Here is a 22,322-nt window from a genome sequence, read left to right as displayed (position 1 = left end):
ATTGAGAAAAAGGTTTCAGGAGATGTATCATAACCACTGGAATCACCCTGATGTTGTCGAGATGCTCCTGCAGGTGAGGAGCTGCCTCTGAGAACACAAACTGCTGCAGCACAACACAAAGCACATGCAGCAGAAGCCACAGTATGTCAGGGTAAGAACAAGGAAAGCTCTTCTGCGCAGTTCTGTATGGAACAGCACCTTCTCCAAAAGCAATGAGCAGTTATGATTTCTCACAATTATCATTCTCTAACCAGATCTACTCTTTAAAACAAGCTACATATATGTAAAAATAATAAATATATATGTTTATATGAATTTTAAACAGGAAAGATCCTGAGCTCTTGCAATAAAGTTATTCAAATGGAATTCATTGCCATAATGAAATTAAGCTGAAGCCAAGAGTTAAAAAGATTTAGAAAAAATGAAGTATCATAAAATGTAAATGAAAAAAGACTTGGGATACCCATTGTCATATTTTCTTGATCAGCTTTGAGAGTTCCTTGTAGTACAAGGTTTCTTAGAATTGCCCATACCTGTTCAGCTGAACTGGAGTTATACGTCTCAACATTTAAAAAAGACTGCTTGTTCTCCCTTGAATCAGCCTCAGGTCATTATCAAACTTACAACCTAGGCCCAGTCTTGCAAAGGCTTTTACACACAGGCTTAGCTTTATGCACATGAATAGTCCTTTAGAATTCATTAGAATGATTTGTGCACAAAGTAAGCAGGTGCACGGCTAGTTTCACTGAAGGATTGGGACCCAAAATGTCAAAGACTCCATATTCCCTACTAACAAATGCCTCTTCTGCATTAAAAAATACTGACAGTGTAAAGATGAGTGTGATCTTTTGTTTTGTCTGTTTACTATAATACAATGGAGAACACTCAAATAACTTTATAGGTATTTTATATCAAAAATAGAGCATTATGTATTTACTCATACAGATACAGAAGCTGAAGAATACTGCAGGTAGTATGAAGACAGGATGATATTTCCAGAGGAGCCTAAAGGATTTAGGTGCCCATCTTACATTGTAATATGGATATATTAACCCCTTAAGCCTGTCTTGAGAAGCTCAACTCAACTGTGTAATATGGGCCCCTAATTTCAACCATCAGTTCAGAATCTCATATCAAAGTTCAGATCTGGACCTGGTTCCTGAAGTCAAGAGCCTGAAAGGGTACTGAATGACTGATCAGACCAATAATGGCAGATGCGGTCTAGTAGATGGTAATTGTCAGCTACTGGGCTATAGAAATGTATAAACTAAACTGCTGAAGCAGGAGGTAAATTTAAATTTGAGCAGCTTCATAGTTTCCGCAGAAAATGCTAGAAAGAGTGTATGTTTAGTAAAGGATTTGGCTCCCATCTAAGCTGACCTGAAAAACTTGTATATAACGCAGCTGAAGAACCCCATTTAAATATTCTGAAGCGCCTATCACTATTATTTCTTTTAAAATAATAGCCCAATTATACTAATAAAGATGCAAGCTACAGCTTTTAAAATCAAGCACTCAGCAATCAAGGAATCCCAAAAGTTAAAGTTTCTCTGAAGTAAATGTGCTATATTCCTGTTTCCCTGTTAAATATAGATTTTCAAGCATCCTATTAAGCCTGAGTTAAATATATAATATGTGCAGCATGTACATATTAATGCAGTGGAAAATTATTAATTCTTAGAATATCTTCAGGTATGAGTGCTTAATTTCACAATGCTTGTGTCAATTTACTGACAGTTCACAGACAAGTGAAACACTGTGAGCATAGATACCTACTCTGCAAGATACCTTCCTTATTTTCATGTTAGAGTTTCAAAAGGAAATTATAGGAAGGAGGTTTACAATCAAACCTTTCCAAGTAACTATAGAAATCTAAATTTCAGCACACAGAATGATTCCAATAATAGGTCACCATCTTCTTAGAAGAGTTGTTGAGCTGGGCCTTGCTGAGGTCAGTTCTTGATCCTAAATTTTATAAGATTTGAATTAATGAAATGAAGAATTTTGCAGAGTATGCAAATGTTATTTGCCAATGGGTCAAGAAAGAAGGGGGCAGGCAAGGAAGATAAAACTTAAATATGTTAGGAAAACTACTAAAGAAAGACATGAAAAATAATGACCAAAGTAAAGCAAAACATAGAGCATTATTAGAAAGCATCAAGGGTAAAACAAAAACAGGATTCTGACAGGAATAGCCATGCATCTAAGTGCATGGTAAGGTAAGGACATTAATCATGAAGCAGGTAACAGTTGCATGAAGATTTTGTATTTTGTTAGGAATTATAAAATTACTGCAAGTAATAAATATAAGATATTGACAAGTTTGTGGGTTATCTTTTTCTTTTTCTTTTTTTTTTTCTTTTTCTTTTTTCTTTTTCCTTTTTTCCCTCCCTTTGAATGCAAATACATCACGGCTGTATTTCCCACAGGGCTTTTCACACAAATCCCATTCCAATCCTGTCTGAATAGGGCTTTTTTAATATTGATACAGTGAGAGAAACACCAAAAGGTCAGCAAAGATGTTTGCTTTGAAGGAAGACAGTTCCTATTTGACAATGAATTGATTTGATATTTGATGAAGTGATTAAGCACATGGCTACATTTTAGTGAAGTAGGCTACATTTTAGGGCTACTGCATAAATTTAGGCACCAGCTTAAGCATCTTGTTGAACCAGAACTGAATCACTCCATTGGTTGGAGTGATGCCTTTTCCTGGGTACCCAGGCAGCAACAGAACAAGGGCTCTTCTTCTGAAATTAATGCTTGGAAAAATAAATAAACTTTTATTCTGGAGGGGACTTTGTTATGTGCTTTTCTATTTTAATCCAACGAGTAGGCTACTATCAATTTTCTATTTATAACCTGAAATGATTTGGAGCAGCACTGATAATCTGGATATTAAGGAAAACACTACATTTACAGCAGTGAGTGCTGAACTGCACCACTTTCCTGGGGCTCTGGGCAGAATTCAGGGTATTGTTTTTATCTTTCGAGCTTCAGATAATTTCAGTTTAATTTTTCTGAAGTGTTGTCTCTTTTGCCTTTCCATGGTGCTATAGCTGACATAAGCAAAAGTATGCAAAATGAGCTTTTCAATTCAGGAGAAAAATCTGCTTGTATGTTACACAGGCCCCTTAGCTCAGCACTTCACTCTTTAGCACAACAAACCTCAAACACTGCTACATTCTGCAAAGTACCCACCTTTCTTTGGGTGTTAGTTAGGGACAAAATTAAAGTGCAAGTTCAGAAACGATGTTTAATGCCATGCTCAGCAGAAGAAATAGTGTTAGTAATTATGGTGATCAGCAAACACAAGTTGTGACAACTTATTAAAATTTACTGGCGTTTTAGAGTCCTTAAAGGCACCTGGAGTTGGAAAGAGCTGTATATCTTTATTATTTTATGAACCACATTAAAAGGAGCAATAGTCTAGAAACCAAAAGAAAATCCTTTTTTATTTCAAAATAATTTTCACTCTTTTGTTGTTGTTGTTGTCGTTGTTGTTATTGAACAGCTGAATGTTTTGATGTTTATATTTTTCAAGTTGTGGGGCTTTTATATGTCTCAGATATCAATTTCAGGGATCAAAGCTGCAGAAAATTTAATCTTACCCCAATAACTCTATCCCTCATTGTTCAAAGCAGTTCCAGATTTTCCCTTCCCTCAGAAGTCACATCATTAAAATATCTGAAAATGACCATTATTGCCAAGTTATACATATTTAAATCTTCAGATCCTTCCTTGGAAATTAATATCTCTATCTCCGGCAATCCACTTTTTGCCAGTTTTCTACAAATTCCCTGCAAATGAACAGTATCTTTCCAGCAATGAGAGCTTCCAATATTGTATTGTTTCATCAGCTTTAGTGAGCATGCCATGTAATTTCCTCTGTCTTTATGCGAGGCCTGGATTTACTGTGGCCAGTTTTACTGCCAGAGGCGATTGCAAGTGTATTCATTTTCACTGTGCACTACATGCAGTGAGCATATAATCATCTTTTGGAACTGTTCTTCTCTGGTCTGTCTTCCCCATTAGATATGAACGTTTAACACAGTTTGTCTTAGTTGTATTTCCACATGTTTTTTGCTCTGTTCTCATTTTCTCACATGCTCTCATCTTTCTAATCTCTTAAATCACTGGATTATTACTGTTTCTGTTCATGTTTGCATAATGCATTACATAATTTAATCTGTGGAATTTCAGATGATACATTTATTCAGCTAGCAGCGGCAACATGGATCAAGGCTTTCTGAGACAGTGAAAACAGGAAGAAATTCTGTGCCCTCTTTACCAACATGAATCATTACTATTTCTCTGAGAGAAGACATGATGGTTCACATCATCTGAATCCAGCCAAGTGCAATCTAGCTCAGTTTAGGTAAGATATTTTTGTAAAAAACATCTCGAAATGAAATATGTTTGTAAATCATTAGCTCTGAAGTCAATTATTTTCCTCTGGAACTGAGCAGTACTTTCTCTTTTGGTGGATGCTCCAGAAAATGTTCATGATCACATAAGAGTTCTGAAATATTGTCATCTCCCAAAAGCTTAAGGCAGCCATAGCAGCTAGAAAAACACTACCTGGGCTGCTGGAATTTCAGCATCACCTAGAAAAAAGCAAGGGTAGCAGGACAGAAAATGAAATAAAACCAAAGATCACAGTGCTTTCTCAAAAATTCAGGAGGTCTAATACAATACGAAAATGAAACCATACATCTGGTTGATCAGGGGGTATCCTCTGTCCATCTTGTCTGGATTTTCTCTTACCCTTAACATTCTGTTGCTTCTTACTAATGATGTATGTTCTGAATTACTACAACTGGCATGAAAAGTGCAAGATAGATAGAAAGGAAAAATGTCAAGACTGATCTATGCTGCACAGCTACGTGGTCTCCCTTTATATGAGAGAATGAGAATTTGTTCATACACCTAGGAAGATCCTTTTCAAGAGACAGAAAGAGATAAAAGAATCAAGAGAAAGAACTGATTCTAAAGGAAAGCTATTGGGGGAAGGGAACAGGAAAATGTATGAAGGCTAAAGGATCAAAATTAGGCAATGAAAGGAAACATCATGAAGAAAACCTTTGTCAGCACTCCTACTGTCCTAAAAAAGAAGTTGAGACTGTGTTTGAGCAAATATTTTTGCAAGCCCTATAAACAGAGTATTCTGACAAACTTGCTCCTTGTGGTCTAGTGAAAAAACAACCTTGTAAACTGAAGAGTCAGGGCACAGCTGAAATGAGTGCACTAATCTGATATACTTAGAAGTAGCACATGTCCTTCCCTCCACGAAAGAGCACTCAGTCAAGGCACTGCTAGAAGTGCCTGCCACGTGTCCATGCTGACAGCTCTTTGGAGGCAGCTAAGGACCTGAAGGAGCAAGGAAGCAAAAAGAAGGGCAAGGGGACAAGCTGACCTTGCAGGGAGAGGATGTAGCTGCAGTTCAGGCTTGAAAAACTGGTTATACCATAGGTGCCAAAGCAGCACACAGAGGGGAGTCTATGCCACTGGCTGAACAGTGTGACTGTGCAAAAACTGAGATGGTCTTTTATCTGAGAGTGGCAACGGACCTGAGCTGAGAACAGCTTAAAGGTCCCAGGGTAGTGTAAGAGAGGAGCAAAAGCTGAGCTAGCTTGCGATAGGACAAGAAGGAATGGACTAATGTTGTACCAGGGGAGGTTCAAGTTGGAAATTAGCAGACATTTCTTCTCTGAAAGAGTAGTCAGGCATTAGAACGTGTTGCCCAGGGATGTGGTGGAGTCATCATCCCTGTGAGTGTTTAAGAAAAGGTTGGACCTGGTGCTTATGGACATGGTTTAGGGGTTGATACCAGTGGTAGGGGGATGGTTGGACCAGATGATCTTGGAGGGCTTTTCCAACCTTTATGATTCTAAGATTCTTAGTTTCCTCAAACTTGGGGAAGCCATATGCTTAACATGCTGGGGAGCTGGACACTGCAGGCCACACCACAGCGTGGACACACAGGTGTCCTTCCTTCCCTGTGGTACAGGGGACCAGAACTGCGAGACCTACAGCTGCTTCCCCACCGAGGGCCCAGCTGTCCCAACCTCCGCCCCCAGTCGCTGGGCACAGCGACCCCGGCCGAGGAGCCCTGAATAGCCCGGTACCCCTCAGCACCGCCCGGATCAGCCGCAGCTCCCGCCTCAGGAGCGCAGCCCGCGATTGGCTGACGCTGCCGTCCATCACCCGCAGGGGCGGGGCTGGCGGCAGGGCCACCCTAGGCGTTCGTCATCGCCCAGCGACGCTGGGGACGGCGCTGGCGGCGGGGCCCGGCCCGGCCCGGCCCGGCGTCATGGCGGCGGCGGCGGCAGCGCCCAGCCCGCTCCAGTCCGGCGACCGCGCTCCAGGGGCCGGTGTCGACTTGGCGGCCTCGGAGGTGGCGAGCAGCGCCCTGCGCTCCCTGGTCGGGCTGGCGGGGCAGGTGAGTGCGGGGCGGGCGGGGGGGATCCCCTGGCGCTGAGAGCTTTGGGGTTTGGCGGACAGCCTCGCCTGTGAGAAGCTGGGTGCTGCCTAGTAGCGGTCTCTTAAAAATTGAGCATTCTGAGTTGAAATGCTACCAAGGAGTTATTGTAGTTTGAATGACAATAAGTGATCAGGAGTTTGACGCTTGATCTTGGCGTTGATGTAATAATGTATAATCAGGCATAAAGTGCTTAAGAGTGGCTTTGCTCTGTGGTACGTTAGGTTGAATCACCTGTTTTAGGTTATAGTGGTGCTGAATTATTTAGCAGATGTTACAGTAGTTGGTGGGAGGCCCTTATCACAGTATAGTATCATTTAGGTTGGAAGGGACCTCTGGAGATCATCTGGTCCAACCCCCCTGCACAAGCAGGAATACCAAGAGCAGGTTGCCGATGACTATGTCCAGAGAAGGTTTCAGTAACAACTTAATCATAACCCTAAATAATTTACAGATTAAATCCTTTTCTACTGTGGAAGCGGGTATGCAGCTCTGTGAAGGCAGTAGAAGCACACTTACACTTCTGAAATTAGACAGTGGATTGAAGGTTTGGGGCTGGGTGATGAATAATGTCTTGGGGCAATAAAATAGCTTCATGTTACAGTTGCTGCGTCCCCTCAGTTGAGCAGCAGTAGTTATGGTGCAGAATAAAATTGTCATTATTGGTGTCTGGAGTGTTTTCTTTCCATGACAATTTAAACAATCCCATTTTACTGTAAGCTGCATTGAACTATGAGCAGGTAGGGTTTGGTTGGCCTATCTTAGCTGAAGAGACAGTTTTAATTGCTCAGTCATGATTTTTTCCTGTTGTCCAGTTACGCTTGTCTGTCAGTGCTTGAGTTCTGTTAGATTTAACCGTGGTGTATTATTAGCTTACCCACCCTAGTATTCCATCTTGCACTTTTGACTGAAGCTGCTGGTCTCTTCCCTTGTCTAGAGAGGTGGAACATATGCCAAGTCTATCACAGTTTGTCGCCTGTCACAGTAGCTTAAGTTAGATTTATGCTAGCCATTTGCACTGTAAACAGGAATCATTCTGGCATAGGATTTTTATTTACTAGAGCAGTGACTTGCAGCACATTGACTAGGAGGAGATCTGGGGATAACAACTCTTAAAACCAAGATGACTGCCAAGTTCTTTAAGCCCCGAGTGATAATTAGTGTCTTTCATAAAAACATTTTCAAAGGGCTGAAATAACTTATGTTCTTGTAGATTGCTACAGAAGAGACCGTGTGGCTGTAAACCTATGAAGGCTTTGAAGTTATCAAATCACAGAATTTATCAGGCTGCTTGTCACAGTTCTTATAGGTAGAAGGATGTGAAACAATGAGAAAACTAACTGCACTGCATTTGAAACATGTTTGGTTGCAGGAGGGGTTTATTCTTTACTTAAAAACTGTGTGTGAGTTTATCGCTATATTATTCTAAGTCAGAAGCTGCAGTGTTTTTGCACATTGAACCACCTGGGTTGGAGCTACACAGTATGATATGAAGGCACACATCAGCTGATCCTTTTTGAAAAAGGAGACTTATTAGACAATTACAGTAGGACTCATATTTTGTCTTGTTACAATGGCTTGCGTCTACACCTTTTTTACCCCATCAGTGGACTATAATATAGCCTATAACTTTAGGAAGTTTCTTGCTTCAGACAGAGCCCTTCAGATGATCACATACGCACAGTTGTTTAATTTTTAAGGTAAAGTTTTATTCTCACTAAATTCTTTATGCATTCTTGTTTCCGTAAGATGTTCAAAACTATTATTTCCTGAAACATTACTTTCTCTGCCTCCTTTGCAGATTAAGAACTAATGGGCAATAACAGTTTTTGTGAAAATTATCTAAAATATATATCTAGCCAAATAAAAAGCATGATACAATCAATTGCTATTTTGTAGTGCATAGAAAAAGAAGCAAATTTGTTCACTATTCCACTAGGTGGTTTTTGTTTTGTTTTGTTTTTTCTCTAAAGGTCAGTAGATCTCCCATCTCTTTTACTATGTAATTGATTTTGAATCTAGCACTGAATTTAATGAGGCTGTTCTTTGACTAAAGAATGAAGGTTCAGGCCTGGAGTTCTTTACATACAAAGTTATTATGGTAATGCCTGGTTTTGAAACTAATGTAGAGCAATATAGTATTCCATTGATTTGCCTTCAGTTTAATGGAAGCATTCTTGTGCTTGCTTCTCACTGTTTCCTAATGTGCTGTGCTGTGGAATCAGGAAACAAGTACATACGCGTTCTGTGTGTGTATCCATAATATTTGATGTTGTTGGAAGTAGCCATTTGTAGACCACATGTTAAAGGTCAATTTCATCATCTGCCTAAATGTTTTTATTTATTTTTATTTTTTACATGTACAAATATGCAGACCTGGGAATTCTGCATCTGTAACAGTGTACCTGTAGGTCCTGTTGATTTTTAAACAAGAGTTTTATCTGTATTTGTAAACGGGGAGATCACTTGGGGGTTGTCTGGTTGGAAAGCAACCTGCTTGGCTTAGGAAAATGAAAGTGTTGGTCACTTCCACATCTTGTGCGAAGAGCTTTAGTGTAACAAATATGACAAGTGTGTGTGTAAAAGTATATAATTCATTAGTGATTATTAACAATCAGCTTTGCATTAAGAAGTCAGACTTTATTTTTGGCTTATAGAATACAACTTCAGATCCCCTACATGTATTTCTCTTTATTGTTTTGGTAGTTAAGTGCTGGCTTTCCTCAGCAAAGACAATAGCATTTGGTGATTGTTTTTTTTTTTGTTCTGAATGTGTATAAAGGGAAACCGTGATTTGGAAGTAGGTTTGGCAGTTGTGCTGTGTAGTCTAGAGTTTGTTTAACCTGAAGATTTTGTAAAGACTTTATTAATCTCATTGTAAAGCCTGCTTTGGATTAGCAACAAGTACAAACGATGCAGTATCAAGACCTTATTCATACTGGCTGATATATAGTCTTGCACATGTAAGAATAAAATACACGAATTTACAGGATGCTGATACCCTGGGTGTGTGTTTCTTCCTATCACTGGTTCTGTCATATGTTTAAAAAAAGATTTGAGTGATTAACAAAAACAGTATGTTTTAGTACAAGGATTAATTGAATAGGAAATGACCAAAGTTAAGGCTCAAATTAACACAGTGAAATTGTGATTAGGTAACTAGGATTTTCTATTTTTTTAACATACTCTACAAATATGATCTTACTTTGAAAATGGAAGCCATTTTAGTAATAATTAATGTCAAACTTATCCCGTATCCCCACATAAAAATGGGATCTGTATGAGATTGAGTGTAATTGTTGTCCTGTAGAACTCTTGCATATTTTTGTGACATTAACGCAACATAACATATTTTTTTGTGGTGTTTCTTTTGCTCTGTTGAAGCTTAACCTTGGAGATGATATCGTGAAAGTTGTAATCGACTGGAGCAAGCTTCAAAGCACATCAGCACTTCAGCCAACATTGCTCTTTAGTGCGCTTCAGCAGCATATTTTATGTTTGCAGGTAAACATTTCATTCGACACATTCAACTTGACTAAAGTGGTCAAAAACTGGATGTAGTTACATTACCTAAACTGTAAAATTTTAGTTGTTTTGATCTTATTGCAATGTTCAACAAAAAAAGGGTTCACAAGTATACACTTGAGATCCTGGTATGCTTCATAGGTACTCGCAGATTTTTCAGATTAGTGGTGGGAATAGCCACTGTAGGTGAGCAGGCTGAATAAATGCAGCCTCATTGATTTCTAGACTTGCATTGTAAATGTGATACATTTCCATCTATGGTGGGTTATAATTAAGCAATAAGACACGGCAGGTGTGTGTCATGCTATGATAATGATTCCATGCGTTGGGTGAGTTTTGAGGCTCATGGAGTGCTTTCAGTGGTTCAAGAAGTGGCATTATCCCAGCATGACACATCCTGGAGTGTCTTACTGCAATTAAATATATTTTCAGCGTAGGTTTTTTTTTTTTTAAAGAGTAATTTCTTTGACATTAATGTCTCATCTTGCCAAGTAGCCAGTCACCATTACTGTCATTTCTTTTGACTGCTTGAAACTTTCCAACCCTGTCAAAAGTGTCTAGAATTAAGTTGTATGGTGGGGAGTGTGTGATCAGCTGGTAACTGAACAGTGTTTTGACCTTGATAGTTGATGTGTAAAAGGTGGGGATTTGAATACCTGTTTTCCTTTCAGCTAGTCAGTGAATTATTTCAAGTATGTAGTTCTGAGAGGGTGAAAAAAAAAGGAAGTTTCTGTATTTGCTTTGCTCCAAGTATAAGAAAAAACCTTAATGTTTCCCAGAAATAAGAAAGCTTTGGTGGAATAAACACAAAGGGAAAATAAGCAAGTTAAATAAAAATAAAAATTACTTGTGGTGTTCTTACAGTTGAATGGAGAAATACAATTCCATTTCAGGAAATGACTAGCAAAAATCATGTTGTGTTTAAAAATAAATAAATGAGTTGTGGATTTCCAGAGGGAAAAGAAGTACTAAAATTTAGATTAGATGAAACTGGTAAAAACAACACAAAAAAGGGGTTATGTGACTTCTCTGTATACAGCAAGGTCTTGTTTTACATCACGTGTAAGAGTTACTGCAGTAGAATAATAAGCATTTATTTTGCTGCTACAAATGTAAGTGCATTCTCTCATTTAATTTCATGACCTAAGTAGATAATCAACCATGTCAAGAAAAGCATGTGCTCTGGATAATACCTATATATTTCATGTCCGTGTTCTCTCATTCACTTGGGCAACTGCAGTTTCAAGTGGAGAATGTAGTGCTGTGGTGATAAAGTAAAGGCTTTACAGTGTGAAAGCATTAGCTTTCGTGTTAAGAAGGAAAAATAGTAAGCCTTACTGTTCTGAGTAGGCATTTGAATGACATGTTAATTAAGTGGCATTGGTGCCAACGACTGGAGCTTTGATATAGCTACCAACAGATGAGTAGCAGACAGATTTTCTCAGAAATTTGTGAGTTTCCCTATACAAACCTCTAAAAGACGCAGGTCAAAAAGGCCAAAATCATGATGTGTGTAGTACTTCTAACTATAGATTTTTATTTTAATTTTAATTAACGTTCTCTGTCGGAGGCAGATGTTACAATTCCTAAAATTATTTCAGTTGGTCTGTTTAAGAAATTATAACAGTACTAGTTTTTTTTTTTTTTTCCCCTTTAACCATAACATACCGTTTTCTTTGTTCAGCCTCTTTTAGAAAAACTCCAGCCATTGATTAAAGAGGAAGGTATAGGTCATGTTGAACCTGCAGGTAAAACAGAAGTCCAAACTTGTGAAACAAGTTTAAATATTTATGATGATAACTCTCAGACTGAAGAAAAGTATGCAAGTTATGACTTGGGAGATCTGAAGGATGCTCATATTAATTTTGATCCAGAGGTGGTCCAAATAAAAGCTGGAAAAGCAGAAGTAAGTGATTTGCCTAAATTAAAAAAAAAAATAAAAAATCTAAATTTTAAATTTAAAGAATGACAGAGATATATGCTATCATGTTTATTACCTACAGATTGACAGGCGGATATCAGCCTTCATCGAGAGGAAACAAGCTGAGATCAATGAAAATAATGTCAGGGAATTTTGCAATGTTATTGATTGTAATCAAGGTAACTGGCTGGCCAGACTTTAATCTTCATAGCAATTTAAGTTTTTTTATTATTGTTTTTATTATTTTTTTTAAGATATCATTCTATATTTAAAACAGAACTTTATTTTAAGAGTAACTTTTCTTTAAAGAAACATGCATGTGCGCTGTAGATGCTGCCAGATGGACCAAAAAAGCAAAAATTATTATTTACTGGATGACAATGTTTAATAGATTCCATACAGAAAGATTACAGATATTACTGTATTCATTTTAAGAACTGTGATATTAAATCAGATGATTTTTGCAGCTGTAGTTCTCAGTGTTTTAGCTAGATGTTCCTTCCAAAGTTAACAGAATCGCAATTCAGAAATGTCTTGGGAATGACATATTTGAAGTTAATTTAATGCTAGTTGAAGCATTACAAAGAAATTTTTTTTAATCATTGTGAATTGTAAGCTACTTGGAATAACTAACTCTTTTATTTCAATGTAACTCATGCTATTGGTATTTTTAATATACAACCTTGCACAATTGACCAGTATTAAATCCATCTGTTAGGCTGGATCCCATTAGCACAATCAGTGTCTGTGTAACCAAATGCATCTTAACAGTGAAGACACTTATGTATATAAAAGTAGTAAAGAGACATAGATTTTGTAAGTAACTGTGAACCCAGATGTGCATTGTCTCTGTGATGTACTTAATGCTTCTAGAGATCAAAGTGTATTGTTCCACAAGTTTTACGTGAAGAGAGTTTAACTCTTTGAATATTAGTTGGAATGAAAATGACATCTACAGTCTAGTAGAAGATGCTAGCTGGTAAAATACTGTTTCCTAAAACTGTAAATTAAGTACAGAAGAAGAGACAAGATCTTCCTTTGTATGTTCAACCATAATAAAATACTTGTAAACCTTTGGTGTATATGAACAGATATTTAAATATAAACATTTGAATAAACTAAGATGGCCTGTACAGTAGATTTTTATGGCTAAGCAAATTAAAGAAGTCACAGGCATCAGAGTAAATGCAGGAAGATGAAAATAGGATGCTGATGAGTAAATTAAGCCAGTCCAAAATATGAGGAAAACAGTTTCAAGAAAGGACATAAAAACAGAACAGTGGTATGCAAGGAAAGGACTTCTGTGCAGGAAGAAAGAAACAAGTTAGAAGAGTGCAGTGACAAGTGTTTTTTTTTTTTTCTTTAAAAAAATTGGTCCTCTGTGTGTGTGTGTGTGTATACGCACACACAGACATATATATGTGTGTACATTCGTATAAGTGACTTCTCCAGTTAAAACCATTTGATCCATGCAAGTGTGTAAAATTATTCATGAGCAAGTGTTTATGGAATGAATGAATTATTTCTGATGTTTTTGTTGTATTAAAAATTTTAATTAGATTTGTTAAAGTCTCTAAACTGATATTTAAAATTATAAATACACAATTAGGATTTCACTCTTTTCATTATTGTTACTATTATTTATTTAGAAAATAGCTGTGCCAGAACAGATGCAATTTTCACACCTTATCCTGGATTTAAAAGCCATATAAAGGGTAAGCAACTATTTTAATACCCATTTATTAAGAGAGTCAAGATAGAACAGTACTGATAAATTTTGGCTTAGAATCTTTTTATAGAGTGCTTAAAAATGGAAACTTAACAAATTAATTTATGACTGTAATGAATACTTCTAGATTTTCCCTTGCGTCTCCAAGGTTTTCAGTCCCATAACTTCCTCATTAGACTATAGGTTATGCACTGAATACCAAAACAAAGTAGCCTGTTATTGTCTGAAAGCAAAGATGCAAAACATAAAGCATGACAGGGAAGCTGTACGATTCATAGCATTTTTTTTTCTAAGTTGAAACCAGCAGTCCAGTTAAGGAATTGAGAGTAAAAAAAAATCTCTTATTTTCCATTAATCGGTATAATTATATTGAGTTAGAAAATAATTTGGGGACATGGTGAAAGTTCTGAGACAAGTTTATGGGAAGTGACAAGTTGGGGAACAAAGTTCCATGGCACTATCTTTTGTAAAAGATTAAATAGTGTAGAAATGATTATCCAGCAGAAGTTCTTTATAAAAGATTGCTTGTACACAGGTTACTCTGGGATTAAAACAAAATCCAAGAATGGAAGTAATCCTCTCTTCCATTTTTGAAAAACTCAGAAAAATACTGTGAAGCACAATGCTAGGTATAAGCATTAAAGGGTCTCATGAGCTAAGAAGTGGATGGGGAAGCAAGTTAAAGTTAAGGATCTTTGTTTAAGAACTTCTCTCAGTAGTCATTTTTTTTAAACTGACAGTGCTTCTGGTCGTACGTCTTCCCTCAACTGCATGTACTTTTGGTGCTTTCTGTAATATTAGGTCTGACCTCTTTGCATTCACAACGGTTCACACGTGCAACTGTGGACAGATACCTATTTTTCTGCTATTCATCTGCAGCTGATGACAAATTCTTCATACTGCCATTCTGCATGAATGCATGATTGTTTTTCCTTTGCAGATATAAACCGCTAGTTTTTTTTTTGTTTAGTTTAGTTACTCATATATAAAAATAAGGACTTCTACCAAACCTTTGATCTCAGTGTGTGGGGGACCCTTCAAATATGACAGTAGTGAAATAGATTTAACACAGCTTTTCACATTTTAATGACATAATTGTTTAACAACAATTTTTGTTTTAATTGTACATATGTTGATGTTTCATGTGCATATGTGTTAAATTTCTTTCTCTTTACCTAGTTTCTAGGGTAGTAAATACGTATGGGCCTCAGACTAGATCTGAAGGAGCACATGGGTCCAGTCACAAAGCCAGTGTACCCATTCACGATTGTGGAAACCAAGCTGTTGAGGAGAGATTGCAAAATATTGAAGCACACTTACGGTTACAAACAGGTTTGTGCTACGTTTTAATTTTGACATTGGTGTGCCAGTTTGTATTACAGTTATTACTGTACTAAAAATGGGCAAGTCTATAAGCTCTGTGAATGTAAAAGCAGTGGGCTAGATCCACTGAAAAGTTTAGTCCCCCCAAGTACTACAATCTAATATTTAGGATCTTACGTGCAAAATGGAACCCTGATTTATGTCCAGACTAGGTTGCTGAGTTAATAAATTTAAGCTTCAAGTGGTAGCCAAGGAGAGAGGAGTACTTCAGTGGGATTTAAAACAGTCTGGAATTTGGACATAGAGGTTCTCCACAGTCATTGCAGTCCTTCTGCCTTCTACCTATTGAAAAGGAAAAGCTGAGGTCAGGACTCAGTCTTGCTTTGTGGACAGCCTGTGGGTTCTGGATAGGATGAACCCAAAACACCACCTGAGACCTTTTCCTAAAAGTGGATGATTCATGAAATTTGGTTATCTGAGAGGCTTGTGATAGTCCGTTTCCTAGAATGTGTGAAGCTCCATGTCAATAATTTACTTTAGCCATATGGACATGAGCCCACACCTTTCACTAAAATAAATGCTCTAGCCACCAGGCTACTGATTTCTTAAAAAGTTGCTCATCCCAGCCCCGGCTTTCTAGAATTCAAATCCATGAAGTATTCATCAAGGAGGAATATGTATTTTTTCTTGAAAGTGTTTTCAAAACAGAGTAGAAATCCAGATCCTTACCTCTTAATGTCGTACACAGGTTGTACACATCACACTGCAGGCACATGCTGACTTTTTTGTCTTTTAAATAACTGAATAGATGCCACTCCATTTTCTAGAGTATGGTGAATAGTGACTAGACCACTAGATTCCTGTGAATGCATACTGCATCAGTCTTCAGGCAGAGAGGAGAGTAGATGCTCCTTGATGCTGCTGAGGCAACAGTCAGAGCTTGATACTTAGCTGCACTATCTCAAAAATAAGGTGTTTTTCGTGCGTAGAAATAAAATTTGCAAGTGGCTGGTGGGCATTAAAGCTACAAATGTAGTAGCTTTGGAGTTAATGCATATCAGGGATGATAGTTGGGGGTAGTTAAGGAGGGATCCTTGCCTCGAGGTTGTGCCTACAATAGATGGCGTAATTTTATTTGAAAGAATGAATCAGCTAAAATACAGTATAGGGGGGAAGAGGATGAAAGTGTGTAATTCCAGCTCAGCTCCTGTCCAAATCAGCATTTCTGGGGAAGGCTGTGAGATAACTTGTTACTTCCCCAGCAGCTGTGCAAAAAGTATTCATTTAAGCAGGTAACCTACCTCAGCTAACGGCTCCCTAGCTTTCATTTCTGATGACTGAGAGTTGTTCTTGACTTACTAGTTGTTTTTCAGAACGATTTCTTTTAGTGCTAGTACTGTTCTTTTCTCTGCTCTTTAAATTAAGAGACAGCAATATTAAGAAGAAGGAGGGGTTTGCTGAATTTAATTAGTAGCTGTTGAGTGACAAATAGAGAGCAGAACTGAAGAAGAAGGTAACTAAAAAACTGTCTGTTTGAAGTGAGGAAATAGATGAATGGCAAAAAAGAAAAAATTCAACAACATTAGTGCTTCTTTCAGTAGTTTGTGGAACAGAAATGTCTTATCTAACAGACCTAGAAATAAACAGAAAGATGTGGCAAGAGAAGAAGAAGCTTACAAAGGCCTTGATTGTCACTACTGATCAGAACCAATTCCAATTGGAATACCTAATAGTTTTGATAAACAGTGATTTCAGTTTATAGAATACTATGTAGCATAAATGAGATGCTTTCTAAAGCTGATCTTTTGATCGCTTCTGTTATGTGGGGAAACAAGCCCAGGCTTCTGTAGTATAGCTGCCAACAGCAAGTGGGTTTAGGTGGTGGTGTTGTTTGTTTGTTTGTTTTAAAGCTCTGTTATTTCATTCTCCATACACGTTTCCCACCCCTACTTCTCCCATCCATACCCAGGCAAACGTTGTTCTTTGTCAAGCACAACTCATACCTCTTCCCTAGCCTCTCTGATGTTTGGTGGAGATAGGCTTCCTTCACTTCGATCTTACATATCAAAGCTGAATTGATATGTGGCTTGCCATCCTGTCTGCACCCTCCTGTTGTCACTGTCTGTTTTGAGGTGGCATCTGGCATGTTTGCTATCGTAAAAGTGATCATTTGTTGTTCTGGGGACCTTCTGAGACATTCTTTCAACCATGAGTTGTTGTTTCAACCATAAAGGTGTCTATTGGCTTCATGGATTGTACTGGCTTACCAACCAGGTTTTACTGTGATTTATGTTAATTACACTTCCCTTTTATTTTCCCATCCACTCATTTTGTTCCAGCTCCTGGTTGGTAGCAGGACTCAAAGTCAAAACTTGCAGTCTTTAATTAAAAAAAGTTATTCAAGTGCTTTTCCTGATTTTTTTTTTTTTTTTTATTTGTACTGATGTATTTAGGTGGTCCTGTACCAAGAGATATTTATCAGAGAATTAAGAAGCTTGAAGATAAAATCCTTGAGCTGGAAGGACTGTCTCCTGAATATTTTCAATCTGTGGTAAGAAATTCTTTCATTCTTTTACTATACGTAAATGGATTTTGGGCTTCTGTGCTTAAATGTTTGACGTACAGAAAAATAATGGGTTAGAGTGCAGATGCTATTGGTAGACAACTCTGGCTTGGTACAATAGTTACATTTCATGGGGACCATTTCCGTAACGTCGTATTTCTACCTAATTTTTCATTTGAAAGAAAACAGTTTTTGTTTGAAAAAAATAAATGTAGCTACCTGAGCTTAACTAATTTATAAGGACTGTCTTATAGAGGATGGATTTTGTTTTTTGTCCCCTTAAAATATGAAGTGTTTCTGATGACAAGAAAATTGACTAAAGTTTAGATCTTGAAACAAATTATTAATGGCTTAAAAAATCAGCTGCAATTCTTTGGGCTTCTGTACATGATCTGATTACTAAAGATCAGGTATATAAAATAGTTGTTCCAGTAGGATGAGAGGGTAAACCACTTAGAAATTGTCTGTTTTATATGATTCTATGACTTCAGTTTCTTTGTTGCTGGTTTTCAGGCAGAGTTCTGTCTGTTTCTGAGTAGTAGGCTGTATCCTTCATTTGCCAGTGGAGATTAGAGCAAGAGAACAGTAGTTTTTTCTACATGAGGCTCTGCATGGCTGCAGAAATTTCTGATCTGGTATCTTGCTCTTCCTTCTTTCCCTATGTAATAAACAACAAGACAGTTTCTGTTGATCATATTTGAATTTATATATTCTCCTTTGAGACCAGCCAAAGAAGAGTCAGCATTTAAAAGTCAACAGCAACAATACCATTCTTTTTCACTTTTTTCCATGGTAGAGACCAATAAAGTCCTTTTTCTGTAAGGTTATTCCTTCAAGTTCTTGTAAACTAGACATTAAAAAACATGTACTTTCATATGCTGAAATTTCCTTGGAAACTACTTTATGATCATCTCTATTATGGGGACCAGGGGGTGGGGGGAGTTACGGAGGCAAGATTAGTATTGTGGAGGAATTAGCTTTTTTTTTTTTTTTTTGTCCAAAGTTTACTTAAATATTAGTGTGGATACAGGAGAATCTTAGGGAGAAAAATATTGATGGTTTCAAAAGCTGGATATTGATTTTTGTTTTTACTGAAGGAAGCTCCAGTTAAGTTGTTGGTGAATATGTTGGCTGCCAAGCATGGAGAAGCTTCAACAACTTCTGACTGCTCTCCAGTGGTATTTCTCATGATCCAGAGTACACTTAATTACAAAAAGGTTTCTTTAACCCGTGGAATGGTAGTCACAATTCTTTCTGTACTTTTAAGACTCTTGTCAACATAGTTACAGGCTCTGTAGATTTCGCAATTACTTATCTGAACTGATGTCCTCTGTCAACACAACATTAAGTCTGTTTTGATTATGTCTTTTCTTTAGAGCTGTTCTGGCAAGAGGAGAAAGGTTCAACCTCCGCATGTAAGTGTTGTTAACTTTTGTTTACCTTCAGTTTAGGATGTTTTGAGAGAAAAGTAATCAGAAGTTCTACCAAGCAAATGTGTGACTTCTCAAAAATAGCTGCATCAGTATGGGCTAGCTTGCTACTAAAGAAAGGGCAGGATGGAGAAAAAGTTAATGGATGTCACAATGAAATGAGTTTTTCACAAGTCTGTACTAGGGTTGGGTTACTTGATGTTTTCAACAATTAGAAAGATGATGGAGCAAAATAACACTATAATAGATGCTAATCATGCTGGGGGTAACAAGCAGTTTGTGAATTCTAATCACCTTCCTAGTAATGTTGTCATCTTTTTTTTTTAAATTACTTTATCAGTTTATGAAGAGACGATAAAAGTGGAAATTGCTGTCTCAGCAGAAGTGTTGCAGCAAGACCTGACATTTTAGCAGACAGAAACTTAAGTCAGTGAGGCTTGCTATTTTCATACCACCATCAGAGAATGCATTACCAGTGACAGCAACACAAGGGGGAATTTCTCTTAGCGGAAGTGGTACCATAATTGGAACACAGTCTGCTGCTAGTAATTCTTGAAGACAGATGACTGGGGAGAACACTTAGAAAGGGATGTGGGCCATATAAGGCTTGAGGAAGTAGGTTTATTTACACCAGAAAAAAAGTCTTCTGTAGGGTAAAATATTTTTGTGAAATTGATGATGACCTTTTCTTCTTATGTGTAAAAGGTGGTCAAAAAACATGTCACTTTATATGGACACAGAGGAGATTGATGTTGGGCAACAGGGAAAAAAATAAACTACTTGAGTTGTAAAGCTGAGTTCTGTGAGCTCTAGATAGTCTGATCGAGTCTTTTACCATCAAAGTGTTTTATTTATTTATTAGATTAACAGATTAAGCAAGCATCTAATGGAAATAGTATGGATATATTGATCCATGATTAGGATCGTCAGTTTCTTTCAAGTTTACATTCTTTTTTTAGACATAGACAAGATTCACACAATTCTTCAAAAGTATTTCTGTCATTTAGTGCAATATGCAATGACCTCAAGTATCAAATGCTAGGCCACTGCTCTAGCAGTTACAAGATGTAAATAATTACTTCTTGTTTCATTCTTTTAGCAGAACTATTCGTTGGCTGAACTTGATGAAAAGATCAATGCTATAAAACAGGCATTACTGAGGAAAACAAAGGAAAGCAAGTGCAAGGAGGCTGAGCGGCTTCTTCGATAATTCAAAAAAAGTCTTTTCAGAATCTTCATCATGCTTCACAAAAACCCAAACCATAGGACCTGAGTAGTGTTCATCAAGGATGACTTTAGCAATGAAAACAAAGCATGCATATATAAGCTCATTTTGGATGATTTTGAAAGCTTGCTTTCAGAAGAACTCATTTAAAAACAATCTTATGAATGAAATAGTTACTTTAAAATGAAGAATGTTTTAGGAATAGCATTCTAATATTCTGTTCCCTTCTGTTATAAAGGAGGATTGCAGTATTGTTCTTGTGTGGAAAGTCTTAACCTCCATACAAAAGCTACACTTCACATGTAATTCTTGGTGATTGAGTATTCAAAAGGGCTATCTTTTGAATATTTTTCATGTAAGTAGTTTGCAGAGACTTGTGAAATAAAATGAAATGCTTCCTCATAAGTAAACTGTCTTAGTAGGGAAAAAAGGTATTGCAAAATTTGCAGTATGCATATTTATCTGCATTTTTGCCATATTTGTCACTATTTTCACAGCTGTTAGAAAAGCAGCAAATTGCATTTTTGCCATATTTAAAACAGAAAGATGGTTACAGAAATCCTGCTTGTGTAAATAGAGACAGACAACTGTTTTTTCAATTCCTCGGTGCCCTGTAAGAATTAAAACTTTATACCCTGCTAACAACCTAACTTTGTTATAAACACTGTTCAAGAGGAGGTTCTGAGGAGTTGCTAGGAGGCACCAGCTTCCCTTCCTTCCATAAGCATGTTTATATCACTGAAGAAGCATGGATGCTAGGTGTATAGCTTATATTAAAAATCAGACCTTTGACCACATGCTGAAATGTGATTATCATTTTTGTTTTGTTATCATTTTGTTATCATTTTGTTATCATTTTGTTATCATGTTTGTTTTTAAGTAAACCATTTTCTATTTATGCCATTTTTTTTAGTTTATTTGCTGTCTCTCTTTGTTCCACTTTAGAAGAGAAGTAGCTGTTACAGAGGGAGCCTTTATAGGGGAAGTGTACTTTAACTGCTCTGCTTACAGCAGCTGTACTATTGATGACCCTTTATCAGTTGCTGTGACAGGTGTTATGAACAGCACTGGCTGGACAGTCCTGCCCTTTGAAGAATAGCAAGCATTTTCTGTGATTCAATGCTCTTATCTAGAGTAAGATCTGTTGTAGCAAATACACATATTGCTTCTCTGTCGGTGAATCAACAAAGGTGGGTAACTAAGCTGCCTGAGGTCTGGTCCCAGCTCTAGGAAAGGAAACACTACAACAGTTATTTGTTCAGATCCTTAACGTCCGCAGAAGAGGTTGCCCCAGACAGTCATGACTGCATCAAATATGACACCAGGTACAAAGAGGTACTTTCACAATTTGAAGACTGGGACTTGCCTGTGCATAAGACCATTGCTCAGATTGTATGCTACAAATTAATAAAGCATCAGACATAGGCTACTTGTGTTACACTCTGTTGCCATTGTCCTAAGCCCTAGCAGCTCATACAGAGGAGTATTGTGGTGAAGAAGTACCCTGAGTTGCAGCTTTTACCTCAAGTAGATAACTGTTAGGTGTTCCCTGCAATACATTTCCTTGTATTGTGTCTAAAGATCTGGAAGCTCAAAGGGTGTAATGTAGAGATAACTGGGCCCAGCACCACACACTTCACACAGTGGTGCTTGAAAGAGTGGTGTGAGATGGTGTAGTTACAACTGGGCACAGGGAGGATGACTGCAGCAACTTAACTTTTATAAAGCGATAACTTCTAGTTACATCCAACATAATTCAAGTACACTTGGGATGTGGTATTTAGCTTTATTGTATTTACACTATGCAGTTTGCTCTGGAAAATTAGAGCACAGCCCTAGAGGAGACTAACCTGGGTCAAGATTTGTCTCAAATTATTTGCTGTTTACATTAAAGCAAGTGTGTATGTGTTTTCTGTGTGTATATACACACATACAGGGGGGAACCTTAAGTCTTCATCTGGGGTCAGTTCTTGGAATAAATTGCAAACACTGCTGATTTCTTCAGGGGAGACTGGTTACAAAAAGACTGCATTAGCAGTTTCAAAGTGGCTTTTTCTATAGTGAATTGCCCTGCTACTTGAAAGATCTCTTGCCATGGGATTCTCCTTCTCTTAAGATGGCAGCA

At 37.4% G+C, this 22,322-nt stretch overlaps 1 protein-coding gene across 2 annotated transcripts; it reads left to right on the top strand.

The window, feature by feature from the left end:
- The first annotated feature begins 6,254 nt into the window (after window positions 1–6,254).
- Window positions 6,255–21,100, top strand: MBIP (MAP3K12 binding inhibitory protein 1). Of its 2 annotated transcripts, none has more exons than XM_035539898.2 (9): window positions 6,255–6,442; window positions 9,866–9,985; window positions 11,691–11,912; window positions 12,010–12,106; window positions 13,577–13,642; window positions 14,836–14,988; window positions 17,433–17,530; window positions 18,919–18,957; window positions 20,072–21,100. In XM_035539898.2, the coding sequence occupies exons 1-9, from the start codon at window positions 6,314–6,316 to the stop codon at window positions 20,180–20,182; spliced, it is 1,035 nt and encodes a 344-aa protein (XP_035395791.1). In that variant the 5' UTR covers window positions 6,255–6,313; the 3' UTR covers window positions 20,183–21,100. The 2 variants fall into 2 exon arrangements, with proteins under 2 accessions (XP_035395791.1, XP_035395792.1); XM_035539899.2 differs by having other exon boundaries at window positions 6,268–6,442; window positions 20,075–21,100.
- The last annotated feature ends 1,222 nt before the right edge of the window (window positions 21,101–22,322 follow it).

Source organism: Cygnus atratus, chromosome 5 (genome assembly GCF_013377495.2).
Source record: "Cygnus atratus isolate AKBS03 ecotype Queensland, Australia chromosome 5, CAtr_DNAZoo_HiC_assembly, whole genome shotgun sequence".
In the NCBI taxonomy this organism is placed as follows: domain Eukaryota; kingdom Metazoa; phylum Chordata; class Aves; order Anseriformes; family Anatidae; genus Cygnus; species Cygnus atratus.
This window is presented reverse-complemented; position numbering and strand designations above follow the sequence as displayed.

Bases quoted from the DNA above. Each gene is read 5' to 3' on its own strand.
- MBIP (XM_035539898.2), top strand. From the start codon at position 6,314: ATGGCGGCGGCGGCGGCAGCGCCCAGCCCGCTCCAGTCCGGCGACCGC. The intron at 6,443-9,865 runs GTGAGTGCGGGG...GCTCTGTTGAAG, and splicing joins TGGTCGGGCTGGCGGGGCAG to CTTAACCTTGGAGATGATAT. The intron at 13,643-14,835 runs GTAAGCAACTAT...CTCTTTACCTAG, and splicing joins ATTTAAAAGCCATATAAAGG to TTTCTAGGGTAGTAAATACG.